Here is a 24,221-nt window from a genome sequence, read left to right on the forward strand (position 1 = left end):
CTGGGAACTGTTCTATCAGATTATTCCCTCAGATGGCCCAGATGAGTTGGAAAGTATTTAGAGATCCAAAGTCCTCTTCTTTCCAGCTTACATATCAAACTTGGATATAAGGCAATGATAGCTTAACTTCAGCAGAAGAGCTTTATCTTTCAAGTGAGTGAGGACTTTTTCCATTATATTTAGAAATAAAAATTTAAAACTTAATTTTTAAGAAGGTGGGGGAAAAAAGGGAAGCAACACTAACATCTTGGATGGATCTCAAGGACATTATACTTAGTGAAAACCAACTTCAAAAAGTTACACACTGTGATGCCATTTATATTAACAACCTCAAAATGACAACATTCTAGTGATGGAGAACAGACCACTGGTTGTCAGGGATTAGGGTTGGGGGGGCGCGGATTGTATTTTAAAAGGACAGCACTAGGGAGGTTCTTTGTGGTGATGAACAGTTCTGTATGCTAACTGTGGTGGAGGTTATACAAATCTATAAGTGACAAAATTTCATAGAGTTATACACAAAAAGTAAATAAATGAGTGCATGTAGAAACTTGTGAAACCTGAAAGGTCGGTGGTTTAGTTACTAATATTGTACCCAATATCAATTTCTTGGTTTTGATCATTTGCTATGGTTATGTAAAATACTATAATTGGGGATTGCTGGGTAAAGGGTATACCTGAACTGTGTTATTATTTTTGTAACTTTTTGGGAGTCAAAAAAGTTTTTTCAAAACAAGGGGAGAAGGATATGCTATAGAGGGAAACAGTAAATCTAGACATTTTTATTAAGTTCTATTAAAAAATATGAAAACACTTGAAATACTCAAAGTTTATAAAACACACTCATACTCAATCATTTTCTTATTTTGTGATAGCTAGTGCTATAAGCTAAAAATGTTACATTAACATCAACCCACCAGACTGCAAAAGCTTTACTTCCACAGAATTTAACAAATGTGCATCTTAATTAAGAGAACATCTATACTCATTGTATAAAAGATCTTAAAGTTATTTTTAAAAATAAAACTTTCCCCTTAAATTCAATAAGGGTTGATTTAGCTGATTTAGTCAGGGTCATGATAAGTTTATTTTACATTATTTCAGGTGATCCTGGGTAGATGCAGAGATGCAACATGCTAGGAAAATGGAGTTACTTTTCACAATTTCCAGCATAAAAGGGCAGTTCAGATGCAGAGTTGGATAGTACCGGTTTACCTAAATTTGTCAAAATAACTGATCTCAGGATTTGTTTAAAAAAGACTGCAGGGATGCTGAACAAGCTCTACTTGAACAGAGCACTTCACCCTCCTCTACAAGTGCACCAACTCACAGACCATCATCAGGTCACCTGCTCAGCTCTTCACAATCAGCTGCTACCAAAAACAGACTGGCCCCTAGGATGCTTAGGCATCCCCCAACTACCAAAGGCTCTGGCTTCCCTAAGTCTCTTCAAGAGACACCCCATCCTCATAACAGGAGGGTGTGAGTTTAAGGTTTAAAATAATTTTGGCAACTGTCTGAGCCGCTTTACATCTAAGAAGGTGCCTACTGAATTCATACTACTCATTTGCTTTAAAGTTTCAGGTTTCAAACTTTCGGGAAGAATTGGAGTGTCCCTTTCATTTTCTTTCTCAGGATGTTGGGTAAACTCTGCTTTTCCAGTTCGGAGGTTCATTGCAGGACTTGGTTTAAGGTTTTTTAATAAGAAAGCTGGGTTTTCATTCAATTGCTGAGTTGCTTTTGGCTGAACAACTTCATTTGTAATATTTCTCAATACTGGTGTATCTGTGTGGGTGCTCACGGATTCACAGTTATAACGATTAATTATCTCACAGGCATTCCTAGAAGGCTCTTTCTGACAGTCAAATTGTTCAGGTATGGATATAAGGTTTTGATTCAATAAATGTTCACTCTTGCTATCTGTATTGTTTGGAGGCTCCTCTTCATCTTCACTGTTATCGCTGCTTTGTATGAGTCCGTATCTCTTCATATATTTTCTGGTTGCAAATGACATGTTGTTTGGTGAAATTAAACTAAGCCCCACTGTGCTTCTGTCTGTATTAATATGTAGAAAGCTAAAAGATGAGTCACAGTTATTTTGGTTTGATCGAGTGAGAGATAGTTGTGACAGCTGACTTTCATTTAAATATTTCAGAGCTATAGCATTTGCCTCCATGCTCAAATCCACACCGCTGGGACTTAAGCCACTCATGCCAACATTAGCAAATGACATGTAGTTTAATCCAGAAATCACTGCTTCAGGGCTGATGCATGCTAACACACTGAAAGACACAAAAGAGTAGGCCATCATTTATCTTATTTTGAGCACCAAAATCATGTTATTCCAAATGTATTCCACTCCATGAAAGTAACAAAAGGTCTTCACTTTACTTCATGGTGCTTTTTTAGCTGAGTGCTCAAACATCTAAGTCTTAATGATTCAGATACATTCAAGAGATAAATATGATAAACTAGAAGGTAATCCATGATTCAAAGACTGAAAGTGGAACACAAACTGGTTTTCCTAAATTTATACGTCAGTCATGGTTTTAAGGACAAATACAGCACCCCAAAATATAAGAGCCATTCAATTTTGGTAAACCAACTGAGCCACCAAGCACCCCTAGACATTATTCTTTTATGAAATATTCATAGTGACATTATCTTCTGAATATAAAATCTTTTCCTACTTTGCCTATTTCTTCAAAATTATAAGCAATTTGCATAGTAAATCAGGAGACCTGTATATGTTAAAATATATATAGGTATAATATCTAGAGATAATATTAATGTAAATAATTTGGATAGACAAATGAAAACTTCTAGTTCAAACTGTTAAATATTTAGAAAAAGAAGGTCTAATTTGAATTAGATTTTCTTTTATAGAATAGCTAAAGAATCTATATAAATCCATAAACCAGTCAATATCAGTTTAGAAGTTTCTTCAAGTTTCATTGTGTAACACAGCTCGCTAGTTTCAATGTGGGGTTAGGGGAAACAACATGACTTTGAAAACAAAGCAAATCAATAATACTCAGAACCAATGCATATAAACACCGGGGTAATTAAAGATGAGAAGCAAAAGGAGGCCATTCCACTAATCAAATCCTAACAGCCTTGAGCACAAATATACTATGGTAGAATCTCATTATATGGGCAGTCACAAAAGGATGATGAGAATCCATTTATGTTTGTATATGAGAGTCACAGGCTGACAATTAAGGGAAGCTCAAAAATCATTCCAACTTAGTTAAAAATGAAAACCAACCTTGACTTTACTGTCCTGTTTGAATCTCAATTAGTTACCTCCTACTTATCCTACATAGGGTTTTCAACTAATAAGTAGAAAGGAAGAAAGCAACTAAAGAGACTACTTAAGATCTGTTTTGAATTTGAAAGGAATTGAAAATATGCCTATAGAGGCTGTTGCCAGACACTAAAACCACAATCTCCATCTTCCCTACAATTTCTAGGGTTGTCTAGGACCTTCTTTCATTGCTCTGCTGCCCAATCTCTGCAGTGTTCTGGAACAGGAAAGCAGAAAGGAAATCTTTGGGGCACCTGGGTGGCTCAGGTTAAGTGTGTGTGCCTTCAGCTCAGGTCATGATACCAGGGTTCCTGGATCAAGCCCTGCACTGGGCTCCCTGCTCAGCGGGGAGTCTGCTTCTCCCTCTGCTCCCCACCCCCCCACTGCTCATATACACTCGCTCTCTCAAATAAATAAAATCTTAAAAAAAAAAAAAAAAGAAAGAAAGGAAATCTTCCTTCACTTGTCTCAGCTACTCATCTTGAGGGAGGACCTACTCCTGAAGTCCAGAACTGAAACATGAAATAAGTTTTCAAATAGGTACAATGACAAAGAATAGGTGGTATAGAGAACTAGGGGGAACAGTGTGGATTGTAAGAATTATACAGCACTTTCTTGGAATACTAAACTAATTTCTAACACTATTTCTATAGGACAATGTACCTTAAATTCTAAACAACTGCCTTATGAACTTTAAGCATACCAGTTATATATTATACTCGTATGTGTTAAAAGATAACAATACAAGACCATAATTAGTGACAATAAATACTACAGAGGTGCTAAGAAATAAAGCATTCACTGTAAGCTTCAGTGATGACCCAAATAGGTGGGATTTCACTAATTTAGCAAATGACTCATGGGAGGCCCAACAAATGTGGTAGAAGAAAAGAGGATTCAGAGATATATAAAGCTCACGATCTTGCTGGAAAGACTATCACAAGAACATGCTATAATCTACGAGGAACAAGGTCTTCTGACTAAAAACATCAATATTCTGGGGAGGGGTCCAGGAAACCTTGACAAAGGAGGTATCATGTGAGTTCAGTTTTGAAGGATAGATAAGAGGATCTGGCAGGCAGAAAGGTCAAAAAGAGTATTCCAGGTAAAAGTAACAGCAAAGAACCTTGCAAATACCAATGCTGGGTAAGCTGGAAGTTGGTAGAGAGTGATAGATCATACTAAAAAAATAAGTTTAAGACAAACTGTGAAACAATGTGAATTAATTAGATATTTAGATGGTCTTATGTTTGGAGTATTCTCTCAGCCTAAGATTAATGACAGACAAAATCTGACTTCTATGTGTTACAAAGAGTTTCAGTGTAGTTTCATTTTTAAACCTTTCCTTTTTAAAAGTTTGCTTATTGATTGATTGATTGATTGGGGGGGGCAGAGGGAGAGGGAGAGAGTCTCAAGCAGACTCCACACTGAAATGGTGCCCAATGGAGAGCCTGATCTCATGACCCCGAGATCACAACCTGAGCTGAAACCAAGAATCAGATGCTTACCCAACTGTGCCACCCAGGTGCCCCAGTTTCATTTTTAATAATAATAATAATAATAATAATAATAATAATAATATGTGGAACCCATTAATAATTGATAAAATATAAATTAAGAATAGCTTAAGATATTTTTGGACTAAATTAGCACACACCTTTTATTTATTTATTTATTTATTTTTTTAAGATTTTATTTATTTATTTGACAGAGAAAGACACAGCGAGAGAGGGAACACAAACGGGGAGTGGGAGCGGGAGAAGCAGACTCCCTGCCGAGCAGGGAGCCCGATGCGGGACTCGATCCCAGGACTCCAGGATCATGACCTGAGCCGAAGGCAGTCGCTTAACCAACTGAGCCACCCAGGCGCCCAGCACACACCTTTTAAAAGGGCAATTTTAGGCACTTGGGTGGTGCAGTTGGGCATCTGGCTCTTGGTTTTGGTTCAGGTCATGATCTCAGGGTCATGAGATCGAGCCCTGCATCAGGCTCCACACTCAGCACAGAGTCTGCTTGTTCTTTTCCCTCCCCTTCGCCCCCCCCAAAATCTTAAAAAGGGCAATTTTAATATGGGGTAATTATAATACAGTACGAAAATACTGCTAATGTTAGCTACCTCTCCTATGCGCTTCTACAACAAACTGTATCGTCCTTTTCAAAGGAGGCAACAGAATATATTATAGTTGACTATCTGTGTGTCTTCTCCACTACACTATGAGCTCTGTGAGGGCAAAGATGTCTTCAACAGGTTATCTTGTATGCCATGATGTCTCTCAGAGCTGGCTCAAAATAGAAGTTCAAAACGTATTTATTAAAGTAAAATGAGTGAAAGTACTGGTGAAATCGTAAGACATATAGCTGGTAAGACTGCAAAACCTTGGGGCGCCTGGGTGGCTCAGTTGGTTAAGCGACTGCCTTCGGCTCAGGTCATGATCCTGGAGTTCCGGGATTGAGTCCCACATCGGGCTCCCTGCTCAGCGGGGAGTCTGCTTCTCCCTCTGACCCTCCTCCCTCTCATGCTCTCTGTCTCTCAAATAAATAAATAAAATCTTTAAAAAAAAGACTGCAAAACCTTACTCTTTCAAAAAGCAATGTAGCAACAGCTTTAACATTTTCCTACCTTTTTGACTTAGCCTTCCCATTTCTGAGTCTCTAACAAAATAATCCTAAAACTAAAAAAATGCAATCTTTGCAAAAAGATATTCATCATAGCAACATTTAAAATAGTAAGAAATTGGGGCACCTGACTGGCTCAGTCAGTTAAGCATCCGACTCTTGATATCAGCGCAGGTGTAGTTCAAGCTAGGCATGGAGCCCACTTAAAAAAAAAAAGTAAGAAACTGGGGTGCCTGGTTGGCTCAGACAGTAGAGCATGTGACTCTTGATCTCAGGGTTGTAAGTTCAAGCTCCATGTTGGGTGTTGAGATTACTTAAAAATGAAAATCTTTAAAAAATAAAAATAAAAAAGTAATTTAAGAAATTGAAACTAACTTCACAAGTTCTTTTCAGTTCTGACAAGAAGAGAAGGGTAAGGTAAACAAATGCTATGTCTCATTTAATGGATTATTATATCCCTATTAAATATGATGCTTAGAAAGGGTTACAACAATTTGGAAACATTATTTCCTAATGTAAAGCCAAAAAAAATTTTGGGTTTTTTTTGGTAGACACAGCATGGTCAAAACACAAAGCAGCAAACCATGTACCACCATGAGACCCCACCAAAAAAATTAAATAAGCAGTAAGCAATAGAGCAAAACAGTAACAAAACAAAACAACTTTGGAGTTTGGAGTTAGAGAAGAGTAGGTTTAAAATCATAGGTATGGGGCCTTAAGCAAATTGATACTTAATTTCCTTATCTATAAAACAGGAGTAATAGTGTCTACCACACAGATTACTGTTAAGGATTAAATGAAAAATACTGCATAGGCGATAGTCCAAGATGGTGGAGAACTTAGTTTCATCTGCTCCCAGGAATTTAGCTAGATAGCCATCAAATCACCTGCAATTCAACTGGAGATCGAAGAAAAGAATAACTGCAACTCTACAAATAGAAAAGTGACCACTTTCTGCAAGGTAGGAGGTGCAGAGAAGTGAATCCGAGGTGATATATGGGAGGATAAACCGCAGAGGGGAGGGGGCCTCTGTCAGCCGGCTACCAGCAAGTGAGAGCACAAAATCAGAACTTTCAGAAGTCTGTTCCGGTGATGGACATTGGGGCCTGAAAAGTGCTCAGGTGGGTAAACGGGGCGGAATCCTAGGTGGGACAGCATGGTCTCAGGATGACACTAGTTGGGCTCAAAAAAAGCATAGAAGACACTACAGAATCCCTTTCTGGAAAAATAAAAGAACTAAAAATCTAATCAAGTCGAAATTAAAAAGGCTATTAATGAGATGCAATAAAAAATGGAGGCTCTAACTGCTAGGATAAATGAGGAAGAAGGGAGAATTAGTGATACAGAAGACAAAATGATGGAGAATAAAGAAGCTGAGAAAAAGAGAGATAAACAACTACTGGATCATGAGGGGAGAATTCAAGAGATAAGTGATACCATAAAGCAAAACAATATTATAACAATTGGAATCCCAAAAGAAGAGGAAAGAGAGAGAGGGGCAGAAGGTATATTGGAGCAAATTATAGCCAAGAACTTCCCTAATCTGGGGAAGGAAACAGGCATTCAAGTTCAGGAGGCACAGAGAACACCCTCAAATCAATAAAAAGAGTCAACACCTTGACATATAATAGTGAAACTTGCAAATCTCAGAGACAAAGAGAAAATCCTGAAAGCAGCTCAGGACAAGAGGTCTCTAACCTACAAGGGTAGAAACATTAGACTGGCAGTAGGCCTATCCACGGAGACCTGCCAGGCCAGAAAGGATTGACATGATACATTCAGGGTGCTAAATGAGAAAATATGCAGCCAAGAATACTTTATCCAGTAAGGATGTCATTCAAAATAGGAGGAGAGATAAAAAGCCTCCAGGACAAACAGAAACTAAAAGAATTTGTGATCACTAAACCAGCCTTGCAAGAAATATTAAAGGGGATCCTTTAAGCGAAGAGACAGCCCAAAAGTAACACAGACCAGAAAGGAACAGAGACAATATATAGAAACAGTGACTTTACAGGTAATACAATGGCACTAAATTCCTATCCTTTGATAGTTATTCTGAATATAAATGGGCTAACTGTCCCAATCAAAAGACACAGGGTATTGGATTGGATAAAAGAGCAAGACCCATCGATATGCTGTCTGTCAGCAAGAGACTCATTTTAGACCCAAAGACACCTCCAGATTGAAAGTGAGGGGGTGGAAAACCATTTATCATGCTAATTATCATGCATTTATCATGCTAATTTATCAAAAGAAAGCTGGGGTAGCAATCCTTATATCAGACAAATTAGATCTTAAACCAAAGACTGTAGTAAGAGATGAGGAAGGACACTATATCATAATTAAAGGGTCTATCCAACAGGAAGATCTAACAATTGTAAAAATTTATGCCCCTAACATGGGAGCAGCCGATTATATAAACCAATTAACAAAATTAAAGAAACACATTGATAATAATACAATAAGAAATAGTAGGGGACTTTAACACCTCACTCACAGCAATGGACAGATCATCTAAGCAGAATATCAACATGGAAACAAGGGCTTTGAATGACAACTGGACCAGATGGACTTCACAGATATGCTCAGAGTATATTCCATCCTAAAGCAACAGAATACACATTCTTCTCGAGTGCACATGGACCATTCTCCAGAACAGATGATATACTGGGTCACATCAGGTCTCAACCGGTACCAAAAGATTGGGATCATTCCCTGCATATTTTCAGACCACAGTGCCTTGAAACTGGAACTCAATCACAAGAGGAAATTTGGAAAGAACTCAAATACATGGAGGCTAAAGAGCATCCTACTAAAGAATGGGTCAACCAGGAAATTAAAGAAGAATTTTTTTTTTTAAAGTCATGGAAACAAATGAAAATGAAAATACAACTGTTCAAAACCTTTGGGATGCAGCAAAGGTGGTCCTAGGAGGGAAGTATGTAACAATAAAAACTTTTCTCAAGAAACAAGAAAGGTCTCAAACACACAACCTAACCTTCCACCTAAAAGAGCTGGAGAAAGAACAGCAAATAAAGCCTAAACCCTGTAGGAGAAGAGAATTAATAAAGATTAGAGCAGAAATCAATGAAATAGAAACCAAAAGAACAGTAGAACAGATCAAGGAAACTAGGAGCTGGTTCTTTCAAAGAATTAATAAGATCGACAAACCCCTGGCCAGACTTAATTAAAAAGAAAAGAGAAATGACCCAAATAAATAAAATCATGAATGAAAGGGGCAAGATCACAACCAACACCAAAGAAATACAATTATAAGAACATATGATGAGCAGCTATACGCCAACAAATTAAGCAATCTGGAAGAAATGGATGCATTCCTAGAGATGTATAAACTCCCAAAACTGAAACAGGAAGAAATAGAAAACCTGAACAGACCCATAATCAGCAAGGAAACTGAAGCAGTAATCAAAAATCTCCCAACAAATAAGAGCCCAGGGCTGGATGGCTTCCCAGGGGAATTCTATCAAACATTTAAAAAAGAATTAATACTTATTCTTCTGAAGCTCTTTCAAAAAATAGAAATGAAAGGAAAACTTTCAAACTCTTTCTATGAGGCCAGCATTACCTTGATCCCAAAACCAGACAAAGAGCTTACCAAAAAGGAGTATGACAGACCAATATCCCTGATGAACATGGATGCAAAAATTCTCACCAAAATACTAGCCAATAGGATCCAACAGTACATTAAAAGGATTATTCACAATCAAGTGGGATTTATTCCTGGGTTGCAAGGGTGGTTCAACATCTGCAAATCAATCAATGTGATACAATACATAAATAAAAGGACAAGAACCCTATGATCCTTCCAACAGATGCAGAAAAAGCATTTGACTAAGTACAGCATCCTTTCTTGATTAAAACTCTTCACAGTGTAGGGATAGAGGGAACATACCTCAGTATCATAAAAGCCATCTATGAAAAGTCCACAGTGAATATCATTCTCAATGGGGCAAAACAGAGTTTTCCCCCTAAGATCAGGAACATTGCAGGGATGCCCACTATCACCACTGCTGTCCAACATAGTACTAGAAGTCCTAGTGTCAGCAATCAGACAACAAAAAGAAACAAAAGACATCCGATTCAGCAAAGAAGTCAAACTCTCACTCTTTGCAGATGACATGATACTCTATGTGGAAAACCCAAAACTCCACCCCAAAATTCCTAGAACTCATACAGGAATTCAGCAAAGTGGCAGGATATAAAATCAATGCACAGAAATCAGTTGCATTTCTATACACCAACAGTGAGACAGAAGAAAGAGAAATTAAGGAATTGATCCCATTTACAATTGCCCAAAACCATAAGATACCTAGGAATAAACCTAACCAAAGAGGCGAAGGATCTGTACTAGAACACTCAGGAAAGAAACTGAGGAAGACAAAATGAAATGGGAAAACGTTCCATGCTCATGGATTGGAAGAACAAATATCATTAAAATGTCTAGGCTACCTAGAGCAATCTACATATTCAATGCAATCCCTATTAAAATACCATCAACGTTTTTCAGAGAGCTGGAACAAATAATCCTAAAATCTGTATGGAATCACAACAGACCCAGAATAGCCAAAGCAATTCTGAAAAAGAAAAGCAAAGCTGGTGGCATCACAATTCCGGACTTCAAGCTCTATTACAAAGCTGTCATCATCAAGACAGTATGGTACTGGCACAAAAAAGAGACACAGAGATCAATGGAACAGCATAGAAAACCCAGAAATGGACCCACAACTATATGGTCAACTAATCCTTGAAAAAGTAGTAAAGACTATCCGATGGAAAAGACAGTCTCTTCAACAAATGGTGTTGGGAAAACTGGACTGCAACATGCAGAAGAATGAAACTGGACCACTTTCTTACACCATACACAAAAAGAAATTCAAAATGGATGAAAGACCTACGTGTGAGACAGGAATCCATCAAAATCCTAGAGGAGAACACAGGCAGCAACCTCTTTGACCTTGGCCACAGCAACTTCTTGCTAGACACATCTCCAAAGGCAAGGGAAACAAAGGCAAAAATGAACTACTGGGACCTCATCAAGATAAAAAGCTTTTGCACAGCAAAGAAAAAAGTTAAGCATCTGACTCTGGCTCAGGTCATGATCCCAGAGTCCTGGGATCGAGCCCTGCATCGGGCTCCCTGCTCAGGGGGGAGTCTACTTCTCCCTCTGCCCCTCCCCCTGCTCATGCTCTCTCTCTAATAAATAAAAATAAAATTTAGGGCGCCTGGGTGGCTCAGATGGTTAAGCGTCTGCCTTCGGCTCAGGTCATGATCCCAGGGTCCTGGGATCGAGTCCCACATCGGGCTCCCTGCTCAGCAGGGAGCCTGCTTCTCCCTCTGCCTCTCTCTGTCTCTGTCTCTTATGAATAAATAAAATCTTTAAAATAAATAAATAAAATCTAAAAATAAAATAATTTTAGAAAAAGAATAAGAGGAAAAACAAAAGTAAAGCTTTAATAATAAATGAGTTTGGTATGGATACAGTTTTTTCCTATATTTTACAAAGTAAGTTTATATTACCTTGAGAATGAAAACAAAACAAATAGCAAACTCTATTTCCAAAGCTCTACAATATTTTATACAACAACTTATACCGTATAATATGACTTAAAAAAAATTTTTTTTCATATGAAGATATAGCTATGTTACTGTTAGGTTTTTGCCAGCCTACCCCTCAATGGAAATACTTAATTTAACATATTGCTTTGAACTGAAAACAATTTTTTTCATATTGGCTTTCACTTCCTTGAGAAAATTATCTTTATGAAGTTAAAATCCTATCTATGAATGTATATCCATGAGTTTTTCAACTCACATAATCAAATTTTAAAAATGGATAAAGACCACAATATTAAAATGCTTAAAAAAATTTTTTTAAAATTGTATATATAGTAAAACTGCAACTGTTTCTTAAAAAGCTTATTTTCTTCAGATGTTATAAGTTCAATGACATCTTCTTCATTTTCTAAAACACCAACCTTGAGCATGTATACTTTACATAGTATAAATTTATAATGTAAATTATTATTTAAATAAAGAACAGAATAATCCTGATTAAAACAATGACTACCCCACACTGATAAATCAAAAAAACTTTACTTCCCATTTCATTTTTCTAAAGCATCTAAAATACCAATCAAGTTCATTATATACTGGAAATTCATTATTTCCAATGTGTCATTATAAAGACATTAAAACTGGGTAACCACTCTGAAGAAACAATTACTTAAAATCCCCCCCTCCGCCCCCGCCAAAGGCACCACACCAAAATACATTGTTCCACACAGATAGCAGGGTGATTTGTATATTCCAACATACATTATGTAGCCGCCATCTCACAGTATTGAGATAAAACCTTCAAAAATGCTAGCCTTACTCTCTTACGCTGTTGGTAGGAAATGTGAATTGATGCAACTATTTTGGTGGGCAATGGCAGCAACTACCAAAACTTGAAATGCACATATCCTTTGATCCTGCCTACTTCTAAGAGTTTATTCAACAAATATACTTGTACAAATTCCTACAGAATTATGTTTACTTAGCATTGTTTGAAATAAGAAGTAAGAGATTCAGCCTAAAAGTCCATTAACAGAGGACAGGTTCACTATCTTATAGTATATGGGTACAACAGAATATTATGCAGCTGTTTAAATGCATGCAAAAGAACTGCATATACCTATAAAGAAAATACATAATTTTAAGCAAACAAAAGAAAACAGAAATAAACTGCAATACTCTTCAAACCCACATACACTTGAACACGCATGGAACATTTCCACAGAATACAAAAGAAACAGTTAAGAGAAGTAACCTTGCGGGAGGTCAGATTGAGGAATTCGGGGAGTTGGAGCTTTTACATTTTACCTGATATTCTTGTGCGTTATTTAATACTTTCTTAAATCATGAGACCGTATTACTTTTACAACTAGAAAACAATAAAAATAATTAACAGAAAACATGCTAATCTTAATAATATAATTTGCAGATTTTAAAAACAAGTATGTGCTAAATCATCTTTGATGAAGAGGAATCTGAACAGAAGAACATGGCCAATTGTAATTGGTAAGCAATAAGTCAGCTTTGTAGGACTATACTGTTCAAAACACATTCCTAAGGAAAGGAATGTTTTTGCCTTTTAGATGGCACAACTGCGTAACTGAATATCCAGTAGCTGACACAGACCCTGCCACCTCCAGGAAGACCTTCCAACCACCAGAAATGAGTAAGAGTCCATTTCTTTCTCCAAGACTCCCAGAGCATTTTGTTGGCATCTTCACCCAGGAGACACCCCAAGTATCTCTTATGTATGTAAAACCCACTCTTCCACTATAGGGTAGAGATGGTTTCTTTGTTATCACACACATAGTAGGCCCTGAATAAATGATGAATCAACTGAATTGAGTGGCAAGCTTATACCTTTTTCTCATAAGACTGCTGCAATACATCTAAATTTTTTTTCATCTTTTTTAAAAAATGTATTTATTTGTCAGAGTGAGAAAGAGAGAGAGCATGCACAAGCAGGGGGAGAAGCAGGCTCCCTAAGCAAGGAGCCTGATGTGGGACTCAATCTTACCCTGAGATCATGACCTGAGCCAAAAAGAGATGCTTAACAGACTGAGCCACCCAGGCGTCCCCTAAAATTTTTTCATCTTTTAAAACAAGCTTTACACAACTATATGATGCATCAAATCCTTGACAAAACAGGAAAGACTATCCGATGGAAAAGACAGTCTCTTCAACAAAAGGTGTTAGGAAAACTGGATAGCAACATGTAGAAGAATGAAATTGGACCACCTTCTTACACCATACACAAAAAAATAAATTCAAGATGGATGAAAGACCTAAATGTGGGACAGGAAACCATTGAAATTCTAGAGGAGAACACAGTCAGAAACCTCTTTGACCTCAGCCATAGCAACTTTTTACTAGACATGTCACCACAGGCAAGGGAAACAAAAGCAAAAATGAACTATTGGGACTTCATCAAGATAAAAAGCTTCTGCACAGTGAAGGAAACAATTAACAAAACTAAAAGGCAGCCTACGGAATGGGAGAAGATATTTGCAGATGACATATCTGATAAAGGGTTAGCATCCAAAATCTACAAAGAACTTATCAAACTCAACACCCAAAAAACAAATAACCCAGTTAAGAAATGGGCAGAAGACATGAACAGACACTGTTCCAAAAAAGACATCTAGATGGCTAAAGACACATGAAAAGATGCTCAACAATAATACTCATCAGGGAAATACAAATCAAAACCAGGATGAGATACCACCTCACACCTGTCAGAATGGCTAAAATTAACAACACAAGAAACAACAGGTATAGTGTTGGTGGGAATGCAAACTGGTGTAGCACTGGTGCAGCCCCTCTGGAGAACAGTACGGAGGTTCCTCAAAACGTTAAAAATAGAACTACTCTACGATCCAGTAACTGCACTACTAGTTATCTACCTAACAGATACAAAAATACAGATTCAAAGGGGTACGTGCACCCTGATGTTTATAGCAGCATTATCAACAACAGCCAAACGATGGAGCCCAAAGGTCCACTGACCGATGAATGTAAAAAATGATGTGGTATATATATAAAGTGGAACATTACTCAGCCATCAAAAAGAATGAAATCTTGCCATTTGCAACGATGTGGATGGAGCTAGAATGTATTATGCTAAGTGAAATAAGTCAGATAGAGAAAGACAAATATCGTATGATTTCACTCACATGTGGAATTTAAGAAATAAACAAACAGGGGGAAAAAGAAAAAAAGGAAACAAACCATAAGAGACTCTTAAAGATAGAGAAGAAACAGGGTTGATGGAGGGAGGTGGGTGGGAAATGGACTAAATGAGTGATGGGTATTAAGGAGGGCATTTGTTATGATAAGCACTAGGTATTGTTTGTAAGTGATAATCACTGAATTCTAGAAACCAATATTGCACTGTATGTTAATTAACTAGAATTTAAATAAACATTTGGAAATCAGTAAATAAATGAAACAAATTTGCAAGTTACCTGGCGTGATCCACTTTATGTGCATTTTTATTCACTTTAGTGGGAGAGTCAATTTTTACTCCAAGGCTTCTGAGTTGTTTAAGAGTTGCATTAAGTACACAATCTTTGTCTACCAGACCTGAATCACTTTTTTTTTTCTTTCTATGGTAAACATTTTGTGTTCTGGTGCATTCGTGGCTGATAATTACTGCTTTGGTAGATGGCTGCTCATTTTCTTTGGAGGAGTTATTCAGTAGGTGGTTCACTTGACTCTGATGAAAAGAAAAAAGATATATTTGAAAAACCACTATTAACAATCTTAGGAAACAAAAATGTAAATAGCAGCTTAAGTAAGGCCGGGGAAAAGCAAAATAATATCTAGCCAAATTCTACAAAGAATCAGGTATATTTGAAAGTTTTTTATATTATGGGGCTTTTATAAAGGAAGCTCATCTCAATGAATGATTTCATCAGACCCTAGAGGAAATTTAGAGTGTTCAGAACTTGTTCATTTTAAAACTAACAGATTTAAAATCATTTGAGTAATATTTCAATTTGTTTTCAAGGGTTTATAGTAACTATAAACAAAAGTTTTAAATCATGCTTTCATTTTAAAAATGGTAATGTTTCAGAGTTATAAATTAGATCTTTGTTACTTTCAGAATTTGACTCCTCTCTTTTCTCCCTCTGAATGAGAATGACCCGTGATACTACCTCTGCCTTCCTAACATTAGAGCCTATTTCATTCCCTGAGCACATAGCTATTAGCACAAGTATAGGATCCAGCAGGCAAATATCAATTATGTGTTCACTGATGAATACTTAGGGCGCTATGAAGTATGGAGAATTCAGATGTTCCAAAGTCTACAGTTTGGATGGAAGTGACAGGGTCATTCAACTTCAAGTCTTAGTTTACATTCTAATTTTTCCAAGATGACTAGATGACTATTTCCTCCAACCAGAATTATCCCTTTTTATTCCATGCTGCCTTTGCTTACAGCACTTCTCAGCCTATCCTATAATTGTTTGCTACTGGTATCCATGTGCTACTTCCCCTAGGTTCTCGAGAGCAGAGACTATCATATTTATCTTTACATTATTCACTTAGTTCACTGTTTTTTCTTTAAGATTTATTTTTTTGAGAGACAGAGTGAGATGGGCGGAGGGGGTAAAGGGGAAGGCAGAGGGAGAGAATCCTCAAGCAGACTCCCAGCTGAGTGCAGAGCCCCCTGCAAGGCTCGATCTCATGACCCATGAGATCACGATCTGAGCTGAAATCAAGAGTTGGATGCTTAACGGACTGAGCCACCCAGGTGCCCCTTTACTTAGTTCACTTTCTTAGACTAAGCTAAGTATTCAGTAAAAATCTGCTTACCTGAATGCAATATTACCATAGATATTCTCCTACTTTACAATTTTCAAACTTCTGCAAACTGTTCCTTATTTTTTCTGGTACTTTCTTTACTTTTTGTTTTGTTTTGTTTTTAAGATTTTCCCCTGGCTATCTAAGTATCTGATGACTGGCATGTTTATACAAAATTACTGAATTTAGGTTATCATAATCATGAAAAGCTAAAAGAAATAAATTATGTGTCATTAATTTGGGGAAAATCTTTTTATATCAAGGTCCCAATCAGTTTAAAGATAGGAGAGCCTTAACTAGTCTACCCTAAATAATCATCTCAGAAAAGATGAAATGTATTACATTTTCTTACCAATAAATCCTGGTATATTTTCTGATTATCTGATGGTTGATTAGGCAAGGGTTGCATTACTTGCTCAATTTTTGGTTCCCCTGATGTTACAGAGTTGTTACTGGCACCCTCTGTTGGTCCACTCTGTAAGCACATGCTTACATTTTCTGCCAGCTCGGATTTCGGAAAGAACACAGGCACATCAGGTTTTTTTCTCACCACTGGAGAAGAGCTGCTTGAAAGGATATAAATAATGTGTCAGTTATCAATATACCTTTAACATATATTTAAAGTGCAGTAACTTGGAAATAAAGGGATAAGACTCAAACAGCATTCTGGTTTGTATTTTCAGCTCTCATCCTGATAGGCTGGTACATAAACCAGATCATAACACCTTTTTAAGTCATGTTATTTATAGTCAGACTTTTTTTTTTTTTTTAAGATTTTTATTTATTTATTTGAGAGAGAGACAGAGATACGGACAGAGAGCACAAGCTGGGAGGAGAGAGTGCTCAGCAGGGAGCCACCCAGGTGCCCCAGACAACTTTTTTTTTGAAAGCTGGCAAACAACCTGTTGATTTCTCCTGAACTTGATGCAAGTATCTAAAAATTTTAAATATATTATTTGTTTACTTTAAGTTTTCAAATATAGTTAAGATCCCTGGCAAGGGGTGCCTGGGTAACTCAGCTGGTTAAGCGTCTGCCTTCGGCTCCAGTCATGATCCCCGGGTCCTGGGACCGAGCCCCGCATTAGGCTCTCTGCTCAGTGGGGAGCCTGCTTCTCCCTCTCCCTCTGCCTGTGGCTCCCCTTGCTTGTACTCTCACGCTTGCTCTCTCTGTCAAATAAATAAAATCTTAAAGAAAAAAAAAGATCCCTGGCAAGTAAGAGTTCATAAGGTGCCATTTATAATCACATTACATATTTGGTAGTATTTCTTTCCTTCTTTATGCTCTTACATATTTTCCAAATTCTATACAATGAGCATTTATTACTTTCAAAACTTAGCATATAAATACATATTTTTAAATTTACTATGGAAAGCAATATTAAAAAACATTTCTTACAAGAACAATAATGTGGCTATTATAGAGAAAGGTAATAATAAATATTAGCTAGCAGAAAGCTTATTACAGGGCAGGCATTATTTTAAGTGTATCCTCTTAAAAAATCCTTACCAAAAAGACTTGTAAGATAGATACTACATATTATGCCTATTTGACAGATGAGGAAATTGAGGCACAGAGAGGTTAGCTAACTGCTCAAAATTATACCAAATATGAAAAAAATAAAACTCAGGTTTTTTTTTTAAGATTTTATTTATTTGAGAGAGAGAGATGGCAAGAATGGGGTTAGGAGAGAGGGAGAGAGAGAAGCAGACTCCCCCCTAAGCAGGGAGCCCAACATGGGGCTCAATCCCAGGACCTTGAGATCATGACCTGAGCTGAAGGCAGACGCTTACCCAACTGAGCCATCCAGGCGCCCCTCGTACATAGTTTAATACCTACAGAAAACCACTATTAACATTTTAGAGTACTTTCATCTATACTTTTTTTTCTTTACAGGTAGTATTTTCTCTGAAAAACTATACCATACCAAAGGTAGTTTTGGACACTGCTTTTTAAAACCTAACATTATATATCATGAGTATCTTTTCATTTCACTAAATATGCTTAAAAACAAGTTTTAATTGTTACATAGTATTTCATTTTTTAAAAAAGATTTTTATTTATTTGACAGAGAGAGAGACAGCCAGAGAAGGAACACAAGCAGGGGGAGCGGGAGAGGGAGAAGCAGACTTCCTGCAGAGCAGGGACCCCCACACGGGGCTCGATCCTAGGACCCCGGGATCGTGACCTGAGCCGAAGGCAGGCGCTTAACCAACTGAGCTACCCAGGCATCCCGTATTTCATTTTATAGGTATAATTTTTCTAACCATACATCTCTTCTTTAAAACTCAGCTTATTTCCAATTTTTCCCATATTGCTTAATATTTTTTTTAGAGGGGGGGCAGGGGCAGAGACAGAATCTTAAGTAGGCTCCATGCCCAGTGTGGAAACTGATGTGGTGCTCGATCTCACAACCCTGAGATCAAGACCTGAGCTGAAATCAAGAGTCAGATGCTTAACCAACTTGAGCCACCCACGTGCCCCCCATACTGCTTAATTTTAACTTGATATGAAGTACCCAGTACTCACTGGGTATATGATAAGCTCAGTAAATATTAGCTGAAATGAATATTTGTAAAATACCAGTTAGGATATAATTCTTTTTTTTTTTTTTTTTTTAAGATTTTATTTATTTGCGAGAGAGAGAATGAGAGACAGAGAGCATGAGAGGGAGGAGGGTCAGAGGGAGAAGCAGACTCCCCGCTGAGCAGGGAGCCCAATGCGGGACTCGATCCCGGGACTCCAGGATCATGACCTGAGCCGAAGGCAGTCGCTTAACCAACTGAGCCACCCAGGCACCCTAGGATATAATTCTAAGAAAAAAATCAATAAATTTGACCACATAAAAATTTTTATATGGCAAAAAACATCAAAGTCAAAAAACAACTGACAAACTGGAAAATATTCACAACATATACTACAAAGAGCTAACATCTCTAGTATATATGAACACTTAAAAATTGGAGGACAAAGGACCTAAAACTCTAGCAGAAAAATGGTGAGAGACATAAACTGACAATTCACAAAAATATGGAAATAACTCTCAACATGAAGTGATCCAACTCATGCATAATTTTTAAAATGAGAATTAAAACACCACCAATACCATTTATCACCTATTAGACTGGTAAAAAATTTTTTAAATATGGCAACATATTTTGTTGGCACAGCTGTGAGGAAACAGGTAATCTCATTCATTGCTGCTGAGACGGCAAACTGGTATAACCTTCTGCAGGGAAACTTGGTAATACTTAACAAAATTACATATGCACTTAACTTTGGATGCAAAAATCCCACTTCTAAAACAATTAAAAAATATACATGCCACCAGGTAATCACTGTAGCAATGCTTGTAATTGAAAAATACTGGGAACAGTCTATTTTTTTTTTAATTTAAGATTTTATTTATTTATTTGAGAGAGAGAGAAAGCACAAACAATGGGGAGAGGCAGAGGGAGAGGGAGAAGCGGGGCTCGATCCCAGGATCCGGGACCCTGGGATCATGACCTGAGCCGAAGGCAGATGCTTAACCAACTGAGCTACCCAGGTGCCCCTGGAAATAGTCTAAATACTCGTAAGTAGGAGAGTGTTTAAAAAATATGGCACATCTGCATAGTGTAGTATTATATAGCCATATCAAGAAAGATCTCTAGGACTGATTTGGAGTAATTTCCAGTACATACTGTTAAGGGAAAAGAGAAAAGTTCAAGAAAATACCTATGGCATGCTACCTTTCTACACTTCATATAAAACCAATAATCGGGGCACCTGGGTGGCTCAGTTGTTAAGCGTCTGCCTTCCGCTCAGGTCATGATCCCAGGGTCCTGGGATCGAGCCTCACATCGGGCTCCCTGCTAAGTGGGGAGCCTGCTTCTCCCTCTCCCACTCCCCCCTCGCCGCCTGTGTTCCCTCTCTCACTGTGTCTCTGTCAAATAAATAAATAAAATCTTTAAAAAAAAAAAAAAAAAAAAAGAAAGAAACGAGTATCATAAGAAAATACAGACACATTTGCTCATTTGTGCAAAGGAAATACAAGAAAGGTAATAAAGTAACTGAAGAGATTGGTTATCTAAAGGAGACGGGTGGGAAAAGGGATAGGAAAAAGGGGGATTTGGGAATAGGGTGGCAGAAATGAGAATGGAGCAACTTTTCTTTGAGTATATACCCTTTTTATCTAATTTGGTCTGTTAAAACCACAGTAATGTTTCAGATACCTAAAGAACAAATAAAATCAACCAGAATACGGAGCGACCCTCAAGTGGAATACAAGCAGTAACAAATCCACCTAATGGTATTACAAACAAATAACATAACCACATAAGGAAACACAAAAGAAAATAGCCTACCTAAATAAATATGGAAAAAGGTATTTTCATTGGATGCTGTAAGGCTAAAGGTAAAAGAATTATAAACAAATATACATACTCTAGTAAATCCATTTCGGAATTCTAAGCAATTCTGAAATTATGTGTACACTAGAATTGAACAAATAAGTAACTATAGTGTACATGAAAGCCAGGTTCCTCACTATTGGGGAAAGAAGGTATAAATAAGAAAAAGGGATGTGTTGAATTGGAGTCAGAGGAATGGAATGAGGTCAAGGATTTTCAAATATAGATAGATACATGTAGAAATAAATAAGGGTGTGTGTGTGTGTGTGTGTGTGTGTGTGTGTATAGAAATAAATAAGAGTGTGTGTGTGTCCTAGCTAAGAGGGCCTAGAAGCACAGATACAAAGTAGCAATGATATACATACTGCTCAGATCTTGGTTTCTAAATATGTTCTGATACAACTGCTCCTGGTTTCTGTAGATGATTCCAGAGTTGGGGCAGGGAAAATACAAGATGAGCCTAGAACATCTTGTGGTGCCAAAAAATAAGAACATGCTTGAAAATGGATGAGGGCTTTTCCAAAGGAAACAGAAGCCAATCTAAATGAGCTCCCAAAGACCAAAGCTGGAACAATTTAAGCAAATAAAATAAGTAATAGTTTGAACTATAACTCATAGAATAAAAGAAATGTTCAGGAGTCTACACTGACATAAATAAATGAATACATAAGCAGAGAAGAAGGAAAACAGCTTTTCCTTACAGAAGAAATCTAATTTACAAATACAGAAGGAATGAGGAAAATACAAAATCATCAATACTCAAATACTATGGTAATCATCACGATAGGTTTATCTATAGATGGATGATAAAATCAGAGGGAGAAAGCTCAAGAAGAGAATATTTACAGTCTCAAAGTATCTGCCTCAAGGTATTTATTAACTACAAAGGGAAAAATTTTAACTTTATAGTGATAAAAACTAACAGATGTCACCTTAACTGAGTGTTCAAAGTTAATAACATATGTGACATCATGTAATCCACTGATAGGACACATTGAGAAGGCAGGGCCAAAACACCTCTTTGCAGTAATCTTGCCAAAAATGCAAAACTTCAGTTTAATCATGAGAAAGTATCAAACAAACCCAATTAAGGACATTCTACAAAATAACTGACTCATCAAAAGTGTCAAAGTCATGAAAGACAAGAAAAGACTGAGGATCTGTCACAGATTGGACTAATGAGACATAACTAATAAAACAATGTGAAATCCTATATTGGTTCCTGGAACAGAAAAGTACATTACTGGAAAAACTGGTACAATTAGAACTTGCAGTTTAGTATAGTATTGTACCAATGTTAATTTCCCGGTTTTGATCATTTTACTATGGTTATAGAAGCTGTTAAGAATAGGGAAACCTAGGTGAACTCTACTATTTTTCTAACTTTTCTGTAAATCTAAAATTTCAAAATAAAAATGTTTAAAGCAAGATATAATTCTATATTTAGTTTCTTTTTCTCAAATAAAATTTGATTAAGAAGTCTGAGATCGGGGCGCCTGGGTGGCTCAGTCGTTGGGCGTCTGCCTTCGGCGCAGGTCATGATCTCAGGGTCCTGGGATCGAGCCCCACATCGGGCTCCCTGCTCAGCGGGAAGCCTGCTTCTCCCTCTCCCTCACTTGTATTCCCTCTCTCGCTGTGTCTCTCTCTGTCAAATAAATAAATAAAATCTTTAAAAAAAAAAAAAAAAAAAAAGTCTGAGATCAGGGTGCCTGGGTGGCTCAGTTGGTTAGGCATCTGCCTTTGGCTCAGGTTGTGATCCCAGGATCCTGGGATCGAGCCCTGCATCAGGGTCCCTGCTTGGTGGGGAGCCTGCTTCTCCCTCTCCCCTCTGCTCGTGCTCTCTCTCCTGCTCTCTCTTTCTCTCTCAAGTAAATACATAAAATCTTAAAAAAAAAAAAAAAGTTAAAAAAAGTCTGAGACCCTGAAGAAGGAATAACAAAAATATAATGCACAAATATTTTAACAAATAATAAAATTTACAAATAGAGATTATTATAATCACCATTTAGTACCTCAGACACAAAAACACACTGTTCTTAATATCAGGAAGGAGCTCTCCAAGTCACCCAGTCCATCCCTTCCTTAAGAGGAAACTGCACTTAAACCAGTAAAGACCCCAGTGAATTTATCCTAAACTCAAAAGAACTTCAGTGAAATTATGTTGTATAATTTCCTTTAGTATCCAAATTTGGTATACTTAATTAAATACCAAGAATTAAATCTTAAGAAAAAAAATTTTTTGAGTATAACTGACATACAATGTTACATTAAATCTTTTTTTTAAAGATTTTATTTATTTATTTGACAGAGAGAGCGGGAACACAAACAGGGTGGTGGGGAGCAGCAGGCAGAGGGAGAAGCAGGCTCCCCGCTGAGCAGTGAGCCCGAAGTGGCACTCGATCCCAGGACCCTGGGACGATGACCTGAGCTGAAGGCAGACGCTTAACCAACTGAGCCACCCAGGTGTCTTATACACAGAGAAAAAGTACCTGTTTAAAAACCTTAAGTGGAGACAAAGCAGGAAAGAATGTCCAATGGAAAAAAGACAGTCTCTTCAACAAATGGTGTTGAGAAAATTGGACAGCCACATGCAGAAGAATGAAACTGGACCATTTCCTTACACCACACACAAAAATAGACTCAAAATGGATGAAAGACCTAAATGTGAGACAGGAATCCATCAAAATCCTTGAGGAGAACACAGGCAGCAACCTCTTCGAACTCAGCCACAGCAGCTTCTTCCTAGAAACATCGCCAAAGGCAAGGGCAGCAAGGGCAAAAATGAACTTTTGGGACTTCATCAAGATAAAAAGCTTTTGGGCGCCTGGGTGGCTCAGTCGTTAAGCGTCTGCCTTCGGCTCAGGTCATGATCCCAGGGTCCTGGGATCGAGTCCCGCATCGGGCTCCCTGCTCTGCGGGAAGCCTGCTCTTCCCTCTCCCACTCCCCCTGCTTGTGTTCCTGCTCTTGCTGTGTCTCTCTCTGTCAAAAAAATAAAATCTTTAAAAAAAAAAAAGATAAAAAGCTTTTGCACAGCAAAGGAAACAGTCAGCAAAACCAAAAGACAACCGACAGAATGGGAGAAGATATTTGCAAATGACATATCAGATAATCTATAAAGAACTTATAATCCAATCAAGAAATGGGCAGAAGACATGAACAGATATTTCTGCAGACATCCAAACGGCCAACAGACACATGAAAATGTGCTCAACATCACTCGGCATCAGGGAAATATAAATCAAAACCTCAATGAGATACCACCTCACGCCAGTCAGAATGGCTAAAATTAACAAGTCAGGAAATGACAGATGTTGCAAGGATGAGGAGAAGGGGGAACCCTCCTACATTGTTGGTGGGAATGCAAGCTGGTGCAGCCACTCTGGAAAACAGTATGGAGGTTCCCCAAAAAGTTGAAAATAGAGCTACCCTATGACCCAGCAATTGCACTGGTGGGTATTTACCCCAAAGATACACATGTAGTGATCCGAAGGGGCACGTGCACCCCAATGTTTATAGCAGCAATGTCCA

The 24,221-nt window shown here is 37.6% G+C and overlaps 1 protein-coding gene across 1 annotated transcript in view; it reads right to left on the minus strand.

Moving 5' to 3' along the window:
• Positions 1-754: 754 nt before the first annotated feature.
• Positions 755-24,221, minus strand: part of STIL (STIL centriolar assembly protein) — a 65,798-nt gene continuing 42,331 nt past the window's right edge. Inside the window, exons 12-14 of the mRNA XM_081816860.1 lie at positions 16,656-16,869; positions 14,962-15,212; positions 755-2,282 (exon numbers count right to left, since the gene is read on the minus strand). Of these exons, the coding sequence (XP_081672986.1) occupies positions 1,496-2,282; positions 14,962-15,212; positions 16,656-16,869 (1,252 nt within the window). The 3' untranslated portion in view covers positions 755-1,495. The remainder of the gene's footprint in view (positions 2,283-14,961; positions 15,213-16,655; positions 16,870-24,221) is intronic.

Source organism: Leptonychotes weddellii, chromosome 4, assembly GCF_054177405.1.
Source record: "Leptonychotes weddellii isolate Sample4059 chromosome 4, ASM5417740v2, whole genome shotgun sequence".
NCBI lineage: Eukaryota > Metazoa > Chordata > Mammalia > Carnivora > Phocidae > Leptonychotes > Leptonychotes weddellii.